We start from the raw sequence: 13263 nt of genomic DNA on the forward strand, positions 1-13263 counted from the left end.
GGAGGCTCCGCGGGGAATGCGGGGCCGGGGCGCTGTGTGCGAGCCGGCGGCACGGGTGGGGTCTGCTAATGCCCCCGGCCCCTGCGAAACTGCTTTTTTTTTTTTTTTTTTGCTCTGCCGCCATTTTTTTTTGCTCCGCCCCTCCCCCCCATATTTCATCCCTGTGATCTGGTCTCCCTACTCTAAAGTGACACAACCCCTCACTGGTCTGAATTGCACCCTCAAAATATGACACCTCGTCAGGCTGCTTCATTTATGGTTTTTCCTTAGTCCCTTTGCCAAATCTTGTTTTGTAAACTCTTCATGGGGGATGTAAGCAAATTACTTGACACACTTAAGGCCTGGTTTTCAACAGATACTGAGTATCTGCAGCTCCCATAATTGTGGGTGCTCAGCACTTCTAGAAATCAGGACTCAACACTGCTTATACTGCAGTGGATGTAATGGACCCGGTGAAATGCAATTGTAATATTTAGCCATCAGGAGAAGCCAAGCCAGGATTCCGCTTCTTAATCAATATAGATTGTTCAAAAGAAAGACTTAGCACTTAGAACGTGTTTTATGGCACCAGTTAATTCTTGGTTTCCATAGAAATCTGAGTTGTGAGCCACTAGCAGTACAAAGTCTGCTCGGGAAAGTCACAGGGCAAAGGAGTACTGTGGTGCAAGGTGACACGGAGGGACCCAGAGCCAGCCAGCCAGCCGGCACATCCAACAATGTGGGACCCAGGCTTGTGGACTTAGTGTTTCCAGGCCAGTGCTTGAGTGTTTACACTGCATTGTAAACTTGGGTTTACAACTGCTGGACCAGGGTCTCACAGCCATGCTAACACATCCATACTGTCCCATGAAGACCCTCTGACTCGCGTCTGCCACTTGAGCTGTATCCACGCTGCAAAAAGACAGGGCTTGGACCAGAGTCACAGCAAGACTCAGACTCTGACCTCCCACACCTCCTCCCAGCAGGGTCCTAGGACCCAACTCCTGACCGCTTGCTGACCTGATTTGTGTGGACAGAGGGAGGGCTTAGGCTCACATCTGATGTCAGAGCCTGGGTTTAGTGGGGAACATAGACATACCCATGAGACTAGTTGTGGAGGAGCAGGGCTAGGCTGCCCAAGGGACACACTTAAACAGTGCACCTCCCAGGGTAGTATTCCGCAAGTGGGATACACCAGAACTTACAGCTGCCCTTCCCTGGGGGAACCTCCCAAAGATGACAATGGTGTCATCACTATCTGGCCTCTCCGGGGGCAACCCCTATGCCTCACAGGGCATCCTCAGCTGGCTTTGGGTTCTGGACCAAAGGAGGCAATGCCTAATCTGTGTAATTGTGTCGTTGCATCCATGCTCCCTGTCTACTTGAGTTTTGTCTCAGATCACAAAGTAGGGAATCATGCTTTACTGTGAGTATTTGCTTAGCATCTAGCTCAACTGGCCCTGGTTGAAGCCTATGGGTGCTACTGCCATAAAAATAAATTGCATTTGGAATTTATTGCCAGCTACCTCTGATAGGGAGTTACCTTGTGAACACAGACCTGGGCTTGCTCAATAAATGATACCCATTAGCCCTTCTCCGGTGCTTTTCATCAGTCAGTCTCCGAGCACTTTACAAAAGGAGGTCAGTAGCAACATTAGAGCTGGGTGGGAAACCGTTTTCCTATCCCCAAGAAAATTTGAGATTGCAAAAACATCTGTTCCACATCTGGATGTAGCCAAGACCTTTCAAAAATTTTCATGAAAACACAAGAGAGACAGAGGCAGAGAGACAGCGAGACCGACCCCCTAGAATAGCCAGTAATCTGCAGCAAGGCACTCATTTGGCAGGTTCAAGTCCATGCTCTGCCCAGTTCCCAACTATGGGAGTGAAGCACCTAACTACCTTTGAACCTTCAGCCCAAGTGACTTGCCCAAGATCCCACAAGACATCTGTAGTGGAGCAGGGAACTGGACATGACTCAAGTCCTTACTGCCTAAACCACTACACCAGCCTTCTTCTCTATTAGCTGCCGCAAAGGAAACTGAAAATACTGAAAGAATCAACTGGTCGGCAAGAGTGTGATTCTGCATGATCATGAGTACTATCAACTCTCATTGTGTTCAGCAGGAACAGAGGATGCTCAGCAAATCAGAGGATTTGTCAACGAAGACCTGAACCAGTCTTCACTGAGATCAATAGAAAGAGTCTACTGACTTCAGTGAGCTCTGGATCAGATGATGGAATAGGTGAAATTCCCTGGGCCTGTCGCTTGTAGGAGGTCAGATGAGATCATCATAATGGTCCCTTCTGGCTTTAAAAAAAATAAAATCTAAAATATAGTGAAACAATTTTATTTAAAATAATTTTGATGTTAGGCTTGATTCACTACTGTCTGACACCAGGTAGCTCCATTGAAGTCAGTGGAGAATTGGGATCATCAAGCCTATATATATTCTGTGAAAGAGGCCAGTCTAAAGGCAGAGGGGTGGGAGAGAGCACCTATTTTTCTTTTGGCAGCTTTAGGCGTTCTGTCAGAAGTTTTACTGTTCATCTTTAAATCCATACCAGACACTGGTTGATATGAAGATTGCTGCCCACGTAAGTAGTACAAGACAGGGCCTGCTAAAGGGAAAAATTAATAAAAACACCAAATTACAGTAAGTGCTTTTTTGAAAAAAAAAAGTAATTATTGAAATTGCCACTAACATCACGCATAAATGTATTCTTGGCTCATTAGCTCTTAGAGGGGTTATGTTTCAGTATTTCAGAATGAATATGGATGAATGGATTGGATACACTGGAAATTAAACCTCTTAAGCTATATAAATAAGAAGAAGACAAACAACATTAGAGTGGAGAGAAAATCACAAAAGCAAGAAACTTCTTACATAAGGCAGCGACATCATCTGTAACTCAGCCGCTGGGTGTGACTACGGATAGAAAGAGGACCTGTGTTTAGTGCATCACAACATAAACTTGTGGGGGCAAATCTTTTATAGCTCTTCCTCAGACAAAACTCCCTTTACAGGAGAGTCCTAGAAAATTTGACAATTAACAAAAAAAGATCCCACAGCAGGAATGTAAACAATGCTTTAGTAAAGAGACAGTTCTCATGGCCTCATGTCTCCATTACAGCAACATCTTTTCTTTAGCCTTGACCACCATTCAGGGCGCAGATGCAAATGTCATTTTTCTAGCCTATCACTTTTTCCAGACCACTCTCTGTTGACTCCCTCGTCTCCACAGCATCACACACAAACTACTTGTCTTCCCATTAAAAGCCCTCATGACATATCCCCACTATACCAATCAGCAGTCTCAACCCTGCATACAAAGAAATCCAGTTTCATTCTACCCAAACTGATTTTTTCAATTTTTCAGAACTGCCAGTGAACCAAAAAAAAAATCTGCTACTTGACCAGTTCCATTAAGGACTACAGGTTAGGGAAATTAGATATCAGTGGGAATTGACCTGAAAATTGCTAAAGAAGTATCATGTGTTTAGCTAAGGACAGAATTCAGCCCTTTGAAATCAGATGCAATGAGTAGCAGTATTATAATTTTACACTGGAGTTTTCCTTTACTAGGAAATTCACTACAGCTAGGGGTAGCAGTTTAAATTACAAGAAAGGCAGAAAACCCACATCTGTTCAGCAAGAGACTGACACGTAACTAGCTAAACTGGCAGTTTGGCTAGCAGTTAATTTGTAAAGGGATGCTTTTACATAGCTCGGTGTGTTTACTCAGCTATTAGACACTCGCAGAGATCTGGGAGTTTTGCTGGTACAAGCCAGCTTACTGAGTGCTTAGAACATGATACTGGGAACCAGGGCTCCTGGGTGCCATTCCTGGCCTGGTAATTGATTTCCTGTGTGATCTCAGGCCCAAAATGAGATGTGCCTGCTAATTTTCAGGGCAGAGCATGAGACACCTAAATCCTGAATTTAAGAGGCACCTGACACCCACACCACCAAAATGAAGTCACTGGGAGGTGCACATACTCTGTGCATGTGAAACTCGTGTCTTGGATTAGGCACCTGGAAGTTAAAGGGCACATTTGAAATTTTTGGGCTCAACCTCCTTGTGCCTCAGTTTCCTCATCTTTAGAGGAATGGAACAATGCTCATAGGGGTATGGGGAAATTTAAGTGTTACTAATATGTTCTCCAGTGTCCTAGGTGTCCATAATGTTGGGAAAAGGAGCTATGGATATCATTAATTGTCAGGAACACCATAAAACCACACATTCAAGATTATGGCCAGTGGACTTTATTTCTGGCACACTCTGCATTCTCTGAGTTCTTTGATTATTTGCATTCTCACAATTCTTTATTTGATTATATCTTATTTACCACCAAGCAGCATTCAGGATTGAAAAAAAATCAAACACAAAGAACTTGCTTTGAGACTGCCATTTGCTTGACTTAGAGGAATCTTTATTACTAGAAAAGCTATATGAATCTAGTTCTTCCATGCCCAACCAGAAGAGAAGTTCTTGAACTGCCTCCCATTAGACACATGACCACATAAGTCTTTTCTATCCTGAAAATCTGATTCCTAAATGACTTGCACTTACTGTGTAAAGTGGTGCGATCTCTAACCATCTGGAGTTCGTTTTCTGGATGAAAGATTTAGTTTATTGTAGAGATAGGTGCCAACTAATTCCCTGGATCCAACCATCTCCAATTTGTCAAAGGCAGATTAAAAGTTTGAATCATGCCCATGGCCCAACTATGTAGAAATAGACCAAACCAGAACCCAAAATCCAAATATCCCCTTTCCCCATCAACCTCCCAAACAAAAGTGTTGAGATTCTCGACACAATCCATGTTTAGTATGTGTGCTTACTGGAGATGGGCCACAAATCAGAAGACAGATCTGAATTCTTCTCAGAATTTAGGGTTTTTCAGGAGCCAGACCCCAGTTTTACAACTCAGAGGTGCATAGAATCATAGGACTGGAAGGAACCTTGAGAGGTCATCTAGACCAGGCCCCTGCACTCATGGCATCTATCTATCGATCTTAAGGTTTTATATGGCACCCATCATCACAATATTGAGCCTCTTTTTAGGCACAATCTGAACTTGAATACTCAACCCAACTGCTCTAGAAGTTTGGCCAAGTTCAGATGCAGATCCAGGTCCAGATAGTATTTGTATTGCAATAGCACCTATAGTCCCTAATAATGGATCAGGGCCTCACTGTGCTAGGTGCTGTACAAAAAGTCAGTCCTTGTCCCTACAGAGCTTACAGTTCAAATACAAACTGCACAGCTCAGTTCATCTCTAACATGTACAGGAAAATGGAATATTTAACAAGAGGCAATTCAAACCTTGAAAGGGGAGGAGGGGAAGGGAACAGAAGATGCTCTCAGACACAGTACACTCAGAGAGAAATAATTTGCCATATTTGGCAATGAACATACCCCACCTACTGCTATATAGTTTGAGAGATTCAGCTTGGCAAATGCTATCGAGACCTGCACTTCCCCCAGAAGACAACCTGCAACTCTCTAGCAGAAAGGTGAGTGATTACCAACATCTGGCACAGATTTTTATCACTTATTTCCATTTGTGTTTGCATAGGATTTTGCCATTTACCTTTGTTGTTTAAAAACCTCTCACTCCGTCCAGTGAATTGCAGAGCTACATAAATCACCATTTGTTTTCAGTTACTCCTAAGTGACCTGGATAAAAGGGACTGCACATGGACCCGCAGTAATTCATGACCCAAAGACTGATCTTGAAGCAAAAGGAATTGAATTGATGTAACAAGGACCAGAATTCACTTCAAGCTTTCTTATCTGGATGATTATTAGACATGCTGTCAGATAAGTTACCTGATATCTGCATGGTTCGATCCTAAAAGAACTGGCTGTTTCTTCCAGCCCGTGCAATGTTAATTGCTCTGGGATATTAAAACTATCATTGATAAATATTTTTAAATGGGTATAGTTGCATGTTGGACCCTAACTGACCTTTCCATTGAGTTTCAAAACCTTGTATCTATGGAGTCTTTTCCTGGAAAGAAAGGAATGATGGAAGAGTTCTATTCATCTGCTAGTTTAGATTGAAGCAAATATATGAGTATGTAGTACCATATTTACAGGGAAAACCACAAATCATCTACAAAAAAATTTATCTGGTGGGTTTCGTTGCTGAATTTAGCCTCACAGGGAAAAAAAAATATCACATACACAAACTTGCTTATGCTTGTGATTTCTTCTTTGGACTAAAGCAATTTCTTAATGGTCTGTTTATGAACGAGCTAAATCCTTCTGTTCTAACCCGATCCTTACTCTCCTAGCAGTCCCTCTGACTCTCAGTCAGAGTTTTGCCGTAGTAAACGCTGCACAATTTGGCTCTACAGAAATACACAGGCAGCACCCTATTTTCCCCCCCAATAATACCACCTTGCCTGTCTTGGAGCTCTCAGGGTCCCAAAGCGGCTTACCATCATCCATTCCCACCACACCCCTGCAAGACAGGCAAACAAACATGGAGAAACTAAGGCTCGGGGACATTAAATGATTTACCCAAGATCAGAGAAAGCCAGTGGGAGAGCTGGGGACGAGAACCTAATTCCTCTGCTCTAACCAGAGGTCAGGAAGAATAGGAAATGGTGTAGAAGCATCCACTCCATCCCATCTTCTATATGTTTCAAGCTAACCAACATGATACATATATGTAGGGTGACCAGACAGCAAATGTGAAAAATCGGGACAGAGGTTGGGGGTTAATAGGAGCCTATATAAGAAAAAGACCCAAAAATCGGGACTGTCCCTATAAATTTGGGACATCTGGTCACCCTACATATACATGATACTCTATCTGCCCCGGTATTTAAAATGCACCTATCACCCTGGTATCAGCATTGTTGTCTCTTGTTGATCTTTCCATTCTAGCCTGCCACTCTGATGAACAAGACTGGTAAGCAAAAAAAAAAAACCCCCACCCAAACGTGGACATTTGAACCGAATGCATGGTTGTGGGTACATAGCTAAGAGGGAGAAAGAGAGAGAAAGCATGTGTAATTGCACACATTTTTCTTCCTTTTTCTCTTTTCTGTGGAGCATTCGGAGACAACACTCAGCAGTACATCTGACTACCCTTAGCTGGGTCCACAGAATTGATTCAATGGGGAGCTTCATTTGACAGCCTTAAAAAAAAAAAAAAAAAAAAAAAGTTACCCACAGTTTTCTGTGATGAATAAAACAGCCACACACTATTTCCACAGGAAGAAGCTGTAACGTACTGTGGAACAATTTCCCAGGGCTGCAAGCTACGAACCTTGCTCTATGAACCTAGCTGGAAAGCATCTACTCATTACTTTCCACTGAAAGTGAAGCCTTATGAAAAAACAACGTCCTACGATCATAAAACAGCCTTCCTATAAGCACAGAATGAGTTGGGACATTAGGGACCTGATGCAAAGCCCAAAGTCAATGGAAAGTCTCCCATTGGATCAGGTCCTACATGCTCAGAAAACTATTTCCACACTGTAAACATGAACAGTTTCAAAACTTATTATGAGGAGTCCAATGGATTGATTTTTAAGCAGATTTCCCCCCCCCCCCACACACACACACCCATTGATATGGATGGAGGGAGTTCTGCTTGATACCCAATGGCACACTATGGGTTGTGGCTATTAGTTATTTCTTACCCCCAATGCAATTCCCAAACATGGTGGGTTCAGAAGTAAATGGGGTTAGGTGGAGAACAGCAAAGGATCATTAAAAACTAATATGCACCTGATCCAAAGCCCACTGAAGTCAGTGGGACCAATGTGTTCCTGGAGAGCCCTGTTCAATATTCTTAATTCTCCTTTAGCAGCATACAAAGAAAGCTCTTATGGCAGCCTAGTTCATTAGGAGTTAATTCCAAAATACTGAGACATTAGAAAGCCCTGAACTCCCTACTTAAATCTCAATGGGGAAAGCATCTAAATCCCCAAGGTCATTTTGAAAATAGCAACCATTGACTTTAACCTGTGCCTCAGTTTCCCTGGATGTAAAAAGGAAATATCACTCTGGCTACTTACATGATGGTACCTTTGCACCTGCAGCTGAACCAGTGCTTTGCAAGGACATGTCAGTCTACTGCACCGTGCAACTGCAGTTGTATCTTAAATGGCCCCGCACTGCAGTAGTTTCTGGGCAGGTCACAACACACCTGTGGGGCAGGGCAGTGTGACTATGCCCATTTGACAAGGCCCAGAGATGGAAAGTGATTTAATGCCAGGCCAACTCGGAAATCTGTGGCAGAGCGGGGGAATTGAACTCGGGTCTCAAGTGCTAGGTGGTGCTGTAACCATTAAACCATCTTTCCTCCAGCTAAAAGGAAGTATCTGGCTGCTCTTACTCAGCCTCTGGGTAATCCTGAAGGGTTGTGATGCTTCGTTATAAAGTCCTTTGAAACTTCTGGATGAAGAGCGCTATCTACTTATGATTATTTGTCACCTAAATGTTGGCAGCTTCCCCTGGTTGTTACCTCAGCAGTCAAACAGCTTGCCCAAACTGCATAGGTCATGGAATTGACGTGCTGGAGAATTTGGAATCAGAGTTGTTCCTCCTCCTCTTCCAAAAAAGGTGGGGGAGCATTTGCGACAAGGGGGTTGGTTTTGTCAATTACAAAGTTAGGAACTGTTTGCAAAATTCAGGTCTAGATGCAGGCTAGGATTCTGAAACCCTCCAAAAAGTTTACAGCGTGTTGGGATTGAGCCCATATCTATAGGAAATACATTAGGTTGTTAAGAATTAGCATTAATCCAAGAAGGACATTGTGGAATTAGAGAGGGATCAGGAAGAGCCATGAGAATTAGGAAAGGATTGGAAAACATGCCTTATAGTGACAGACTCAAGGAGATAAAAATATTTAGCTTAAGAGAAAGTTAAAGGACGATTCTATCACAGGCTGTAAGTACCTACATGGGCTCTTCAATCTAGCAGACAAAGAGCATAAGAAGATCCAATGGCTGGAAGTAGAAGCTGGACCAGTTCAAACTGGAAATCTTTTAAAATAGTGAGATTCAAAGGTTAATTATCAAGTTGCCAACTGTTCTGGCGGATTCGCCATCAATTGCTATTCTTTAAGTCAGGGATAGGCAACCTATGGCACATATGCCGAAGGCGGCACAAAAGCTGATTTTCAGTGGTACTCACACTGCCCGGGTCATGGCCACCGGTCCAGCGGGCTCTGCATTTTAATTCAATTTTAAATGAAGCTGCTTAAACATTTTAAAAACCTTATTTTACTTTACGTACAATAGTATAGTTATATATTATAGACTTATAGAAAGAGACCTAAAAACGTTAACCTTTATTACTGGCACACAAAATCTTAAATTAGAATGAATAAATGAAGACTCGGCACACCACTTGGCAACCTTTGCGAACCCCTGTGATAAGTCAAGACTGGATGGATATAGCGTAGTTCAAACAGGCATTATTTTAGGGATGTTCAGCAGGTCAGATTAGATGATCACAGTGGTCCCTTCTGGCTTTATAATCCAAATCTCTTCCCCTTTCAGATCCTCCAGAATGGGAAGGACCCGGATGGTGACCTGCTGGATGGCTATGCTTTTTCTGGTGCTATCTAGCGATATCACCCTTTGTAGGAGGGGCTCCTCAAGTAAGAAAGCAAACCAGAATAAAAGCCCTCCCCCCGTTAATAAGCCCAGCCCACCAACCAAAAAAGAACCAGTGAAGATTCCAGGAACACTCTGTTACACTGGCCAATTGCTCGACATCAAACTCGAGCCCGAAGATGCCAAATATTACACCGACAACTTCAAAAAGTTCCCCGATTGCGTTTATTACCCTAGGTGCTTCCGGTCACTAGAGCCAAACGCAACCAAGGACACATTGGTTAGCGAGTGCTTTAACGTTACGGTGAATTTGACTGAAAACAAACTGGACTTATCTGAAGGAAAGAATGCCACCAGTGCGTACGCTAAGGTCATGTGGCAAGTGATAAGCCACTTGTGTGCAATGGAATTCTGCTGCCAACCATGCAGCCTCGCTCTGTCAATCCACGGTTCCTTTGGTTGGTTAGCAATGCTTTGCCTCGTGAGTTTTATTTCTCTTACCGTGCAATGAGCTTGCAGCAAAAGCCTTTGATTTACTGGCAAAAGGGGAGTGCCTATCAGTAACTATTTACCTTTTATGATTTGTATATGCTAAACTTCCATAATTCTTTTATTTGTTATTTTAACCAAAATCCTGTATAAACTCAAGTGTGATTTATCTAGCAAACTAATGTGCTTTGTTTTAAACTGGATTAATGTGTGTCCAAATAAAGTAACATGCTAATCTTTTAACTCCTTTAATCTAGTCCAGAGAGGGATTCTGGATTCTATGGTAATAGACATTCTTATTAGTAAACAAGACTGGGTAATATACGGGTTGCATATAATTGATAAGAGGCACTTGTTATTGCAGACTTTTCCTGTGATGAATGAAATAATGACCCACTGAGAGATGTTGTTAACTCATTAAGAACTACTGGTTGCCATGGCTGTCAGTAATAATGACTAGATTATAAATCCCCTTTAGTTTATCAATCAGGTAAAGTGAAATAACCATAAAAGAAATCCCATAAGTAATGAGGTAAAAATGAGATATTGAAAACAGAGTAAAATAATTGTGAGAAAGTAACTTTTCCCTCCCCACAAAAATTTCTTTGTCTCACACCCTGTAAAAGGGAAAAAAAAAGTTTTGGGGAGATAAATTGGGAATAAATACTGCCAGCAATCCACTAAGTACAGAAGATGGGACTAAACTACCTTCTTCATGTACAGGGGTGGTAAAGTATGTTCTCTTTCTGTATCCTGGATATTGCTGTATTAATCTTTAATTAAATAATTCCATTTGAGCTGGTTATTCCAATACTTTGCATTGTTATTAAATTCCAACATGCAACAACATTAAAGTGAAGGAAGCCATGAGCTGGTTGCAAAGACAGTCTTCACCTCTTCAGTTTGCGTAATACCAACAGACCCTGCTCAATGGCGGGCAGGATCGAACTGGGGACCTCTGGAGCTTAGTGCATGAGCCTCTATTGCATGAGCTAAAAGCCAACTGCCTGTTAGCCAAGGCTGTAGAGCAAACTCATTTTATCTCTCTCTCTAAGTGGTCTCGGTGCCCCTAGATGAGACAGACCACCACACCCAGAAGGTGCATGGGTTGCATTTGCACAGTTGAATGACCAACCTATTCGGTAGACAGTGATCTGTGTGGCCCTAGCAGTCCCTCATTTCTTTGCTTTGCCATTCCTAATCAGCATATTTGAGACTCATCGGAAACTCAGTAGTGGTAATGATATTGAATACTGGGATGGAGCAAAGCATATTTGGAAGAGCATTATGGAATATAAGAAAGCCAGAGTATAAGGAAACCTACTGAGCAACCAAACTTCCTCCCACATGTTGAGTCTCAACCGACAAGATGCCCAGGTGCAAGAGAGTGGATGGGGATGGTAAATGTTGCACCAAATCCAGTGATCCTGCTTTACAGAGGTTATTAGATGTTCTAAAGAAAGGCTGGTCTTTTGGATTAACTATAACGAAGGCGAAGATTTTGTCATAGTTATTTGCAGTAAAAGTCACAGACAGTTCACAAGCAATAAACAAAAATTCACGGAAGCCATGACCTGTCTGTGACTTTTGCTGCTGTGGCAAAAGCCTGTGGCAGCTGGAAACTTCAGGGGGGGCCCCTTCTGCCCACGGTGGCTGGGAGCTGCAGGGTGACCCTATTTCCCAAATAGAAAATGGGACACCACCAGCCGCTCGCCCAAGGTGTCCCTCTGACCCTGTGTGAGGCTATCTCCAGTCACTGGTACCCTGCCATGGCCCCACTGGCTGCCAGCTCCAGAGTCCTGCAGCCCCTGGGGCTGAAGCAGAGAATGTCACGGAGGTCTCTGGATATCACGGATTCCGTGACCTCCGTGTCATAAATGTAGCCTTAACTAAAGCTTCGAGACTGTAAGGGACTGTCTCCCACTGTGTCTGTAAGCACGTAACACAATGGGACCTCTTTCTCTTTATCAAGCAGTTGTGTCCTATTTCAATAGTCCTTATGAAGGATATAAGCATCTCGCTCCCCTCAAATATGAAGGAATTCATATTCTACATGGTCATCATCTGCTCATGCATCACTGAAAATGGAGCTGCTTAGAGATGAATAGAACATCATGCACTTGGCTGCAGAGACAGTAAACGCTTTAGTGGTAAGGAGTCTCTTTTTGAGTGTAAAGAATTCTAAATGAATGTTTAATGGGACAATAATGGGTGGGGCACAATGGTTTGTGCTTAGTTTGAAATGAAGGATTAATGTGCCCATGTAGAGGGCTATGCCCTTCTCACATTAACGAGGTTACATTACATCACAGCTGACTCTGGCATATTACAGGAGAGGAGATGATGCTGTCAGCTAATTACATTTCGCTACATCGCATCACTCCGACAGACACTGATCTGCAGCAGAAACAACTCTGTCCCTGGAATCAGCGGCACCCAGACTGTCTCTGCAATTGCATCATTATTATCCAAATTAAGAGCAGAGTGAGGTCCTCAGCTGGTGTAAATCAGAAAAGCTCCACTGCTGATTTAAAAAACACAATTTTCTATCAAACATTTTTTTAAAATAAGAAAAACAGGTGAGTGACCATTCAACTAAGAACAAAAAATTATCAGAAAAATGCATTGGGTATTTTGTGTTACAACCCCCCTCAAAAAATAAATAAAATAAAATAAACTGCCAGCAAAACAGATTTAATTTTCATTGCAGTTTTTCATGGGGTCAAAAAAATCCACCCATCCATTTCCCAATCGCTATTTCAAAAGCTCCATACGTAACAAAACTTGACACATGAACCCTGTTGCAGAAGAAATAGTCTGAGACCATAAAAAAAAAAAAGAAGGAGAAGAATGAAAAGCCAGGCTACAAGAGCAATTCGTAAGCAAAAGCAGAGAGTACAAAGCGTCCCTCCAGGTAGAACATAGCCTCAGTCATTCAATTCCAGAAAGAACACTGGCTTAAAGCATATAGCATTAGCTTCTCCCACTGGACATACTCCTCTGACCTGACATTCTCTCTCAAAAAGGCACAGGCAGCTTGATTTAACTTGGAGACCATCACCGAACTGCATTCCTACGTGCTGCCATGATGGGTAAGGATTAAGATTGTGTTAGCGGGGGGGGGGGGGGGAGGAGTTGCCAATCAGCACTGCACCCCAAGCAGAAGGCTCACACTCATTAAATCCTGCTGGACTTGGCTCTCTGGGCA

At 42.8% G+C, this 13263-nt stretch overlaps 1 protein-coding gene across 1 annotated transcript; it reads left to right on the forward strand.

Moving 5' to 3' along the window:
* The first annotated feature begins 5393 nt into the window (after positions 1-5393).
* On the forward strand, positions 5394-10077 carry PRND (prion like protein doppel). Its single transcript, XM_045006454.1, is given in 3 exon segments — positions 5394-5427; positions 5430-5505; positions 9510-10077. Coding segments are annotated over 3 exon segments (678 nt in total).
* The last annotated feature ends 3186 nt before the right edge of the window (positions 10078-13263 follow it).

The sequence above is a fragment of the Mauremys mutica genome, chromosome 2 (genome assembly GCF_020497125.1).
Source record: "Mauremys mutica isolate MM-2020 ecotype Southern chromosome 2, ASM2049712v1, whole genome shotgun sequence".
Classification (NCBI taxonomy): Eukaryota; Metazoa; Chordata; order Testudines; family Geoemydidae; genus Mauremys; species Mauremys mutica.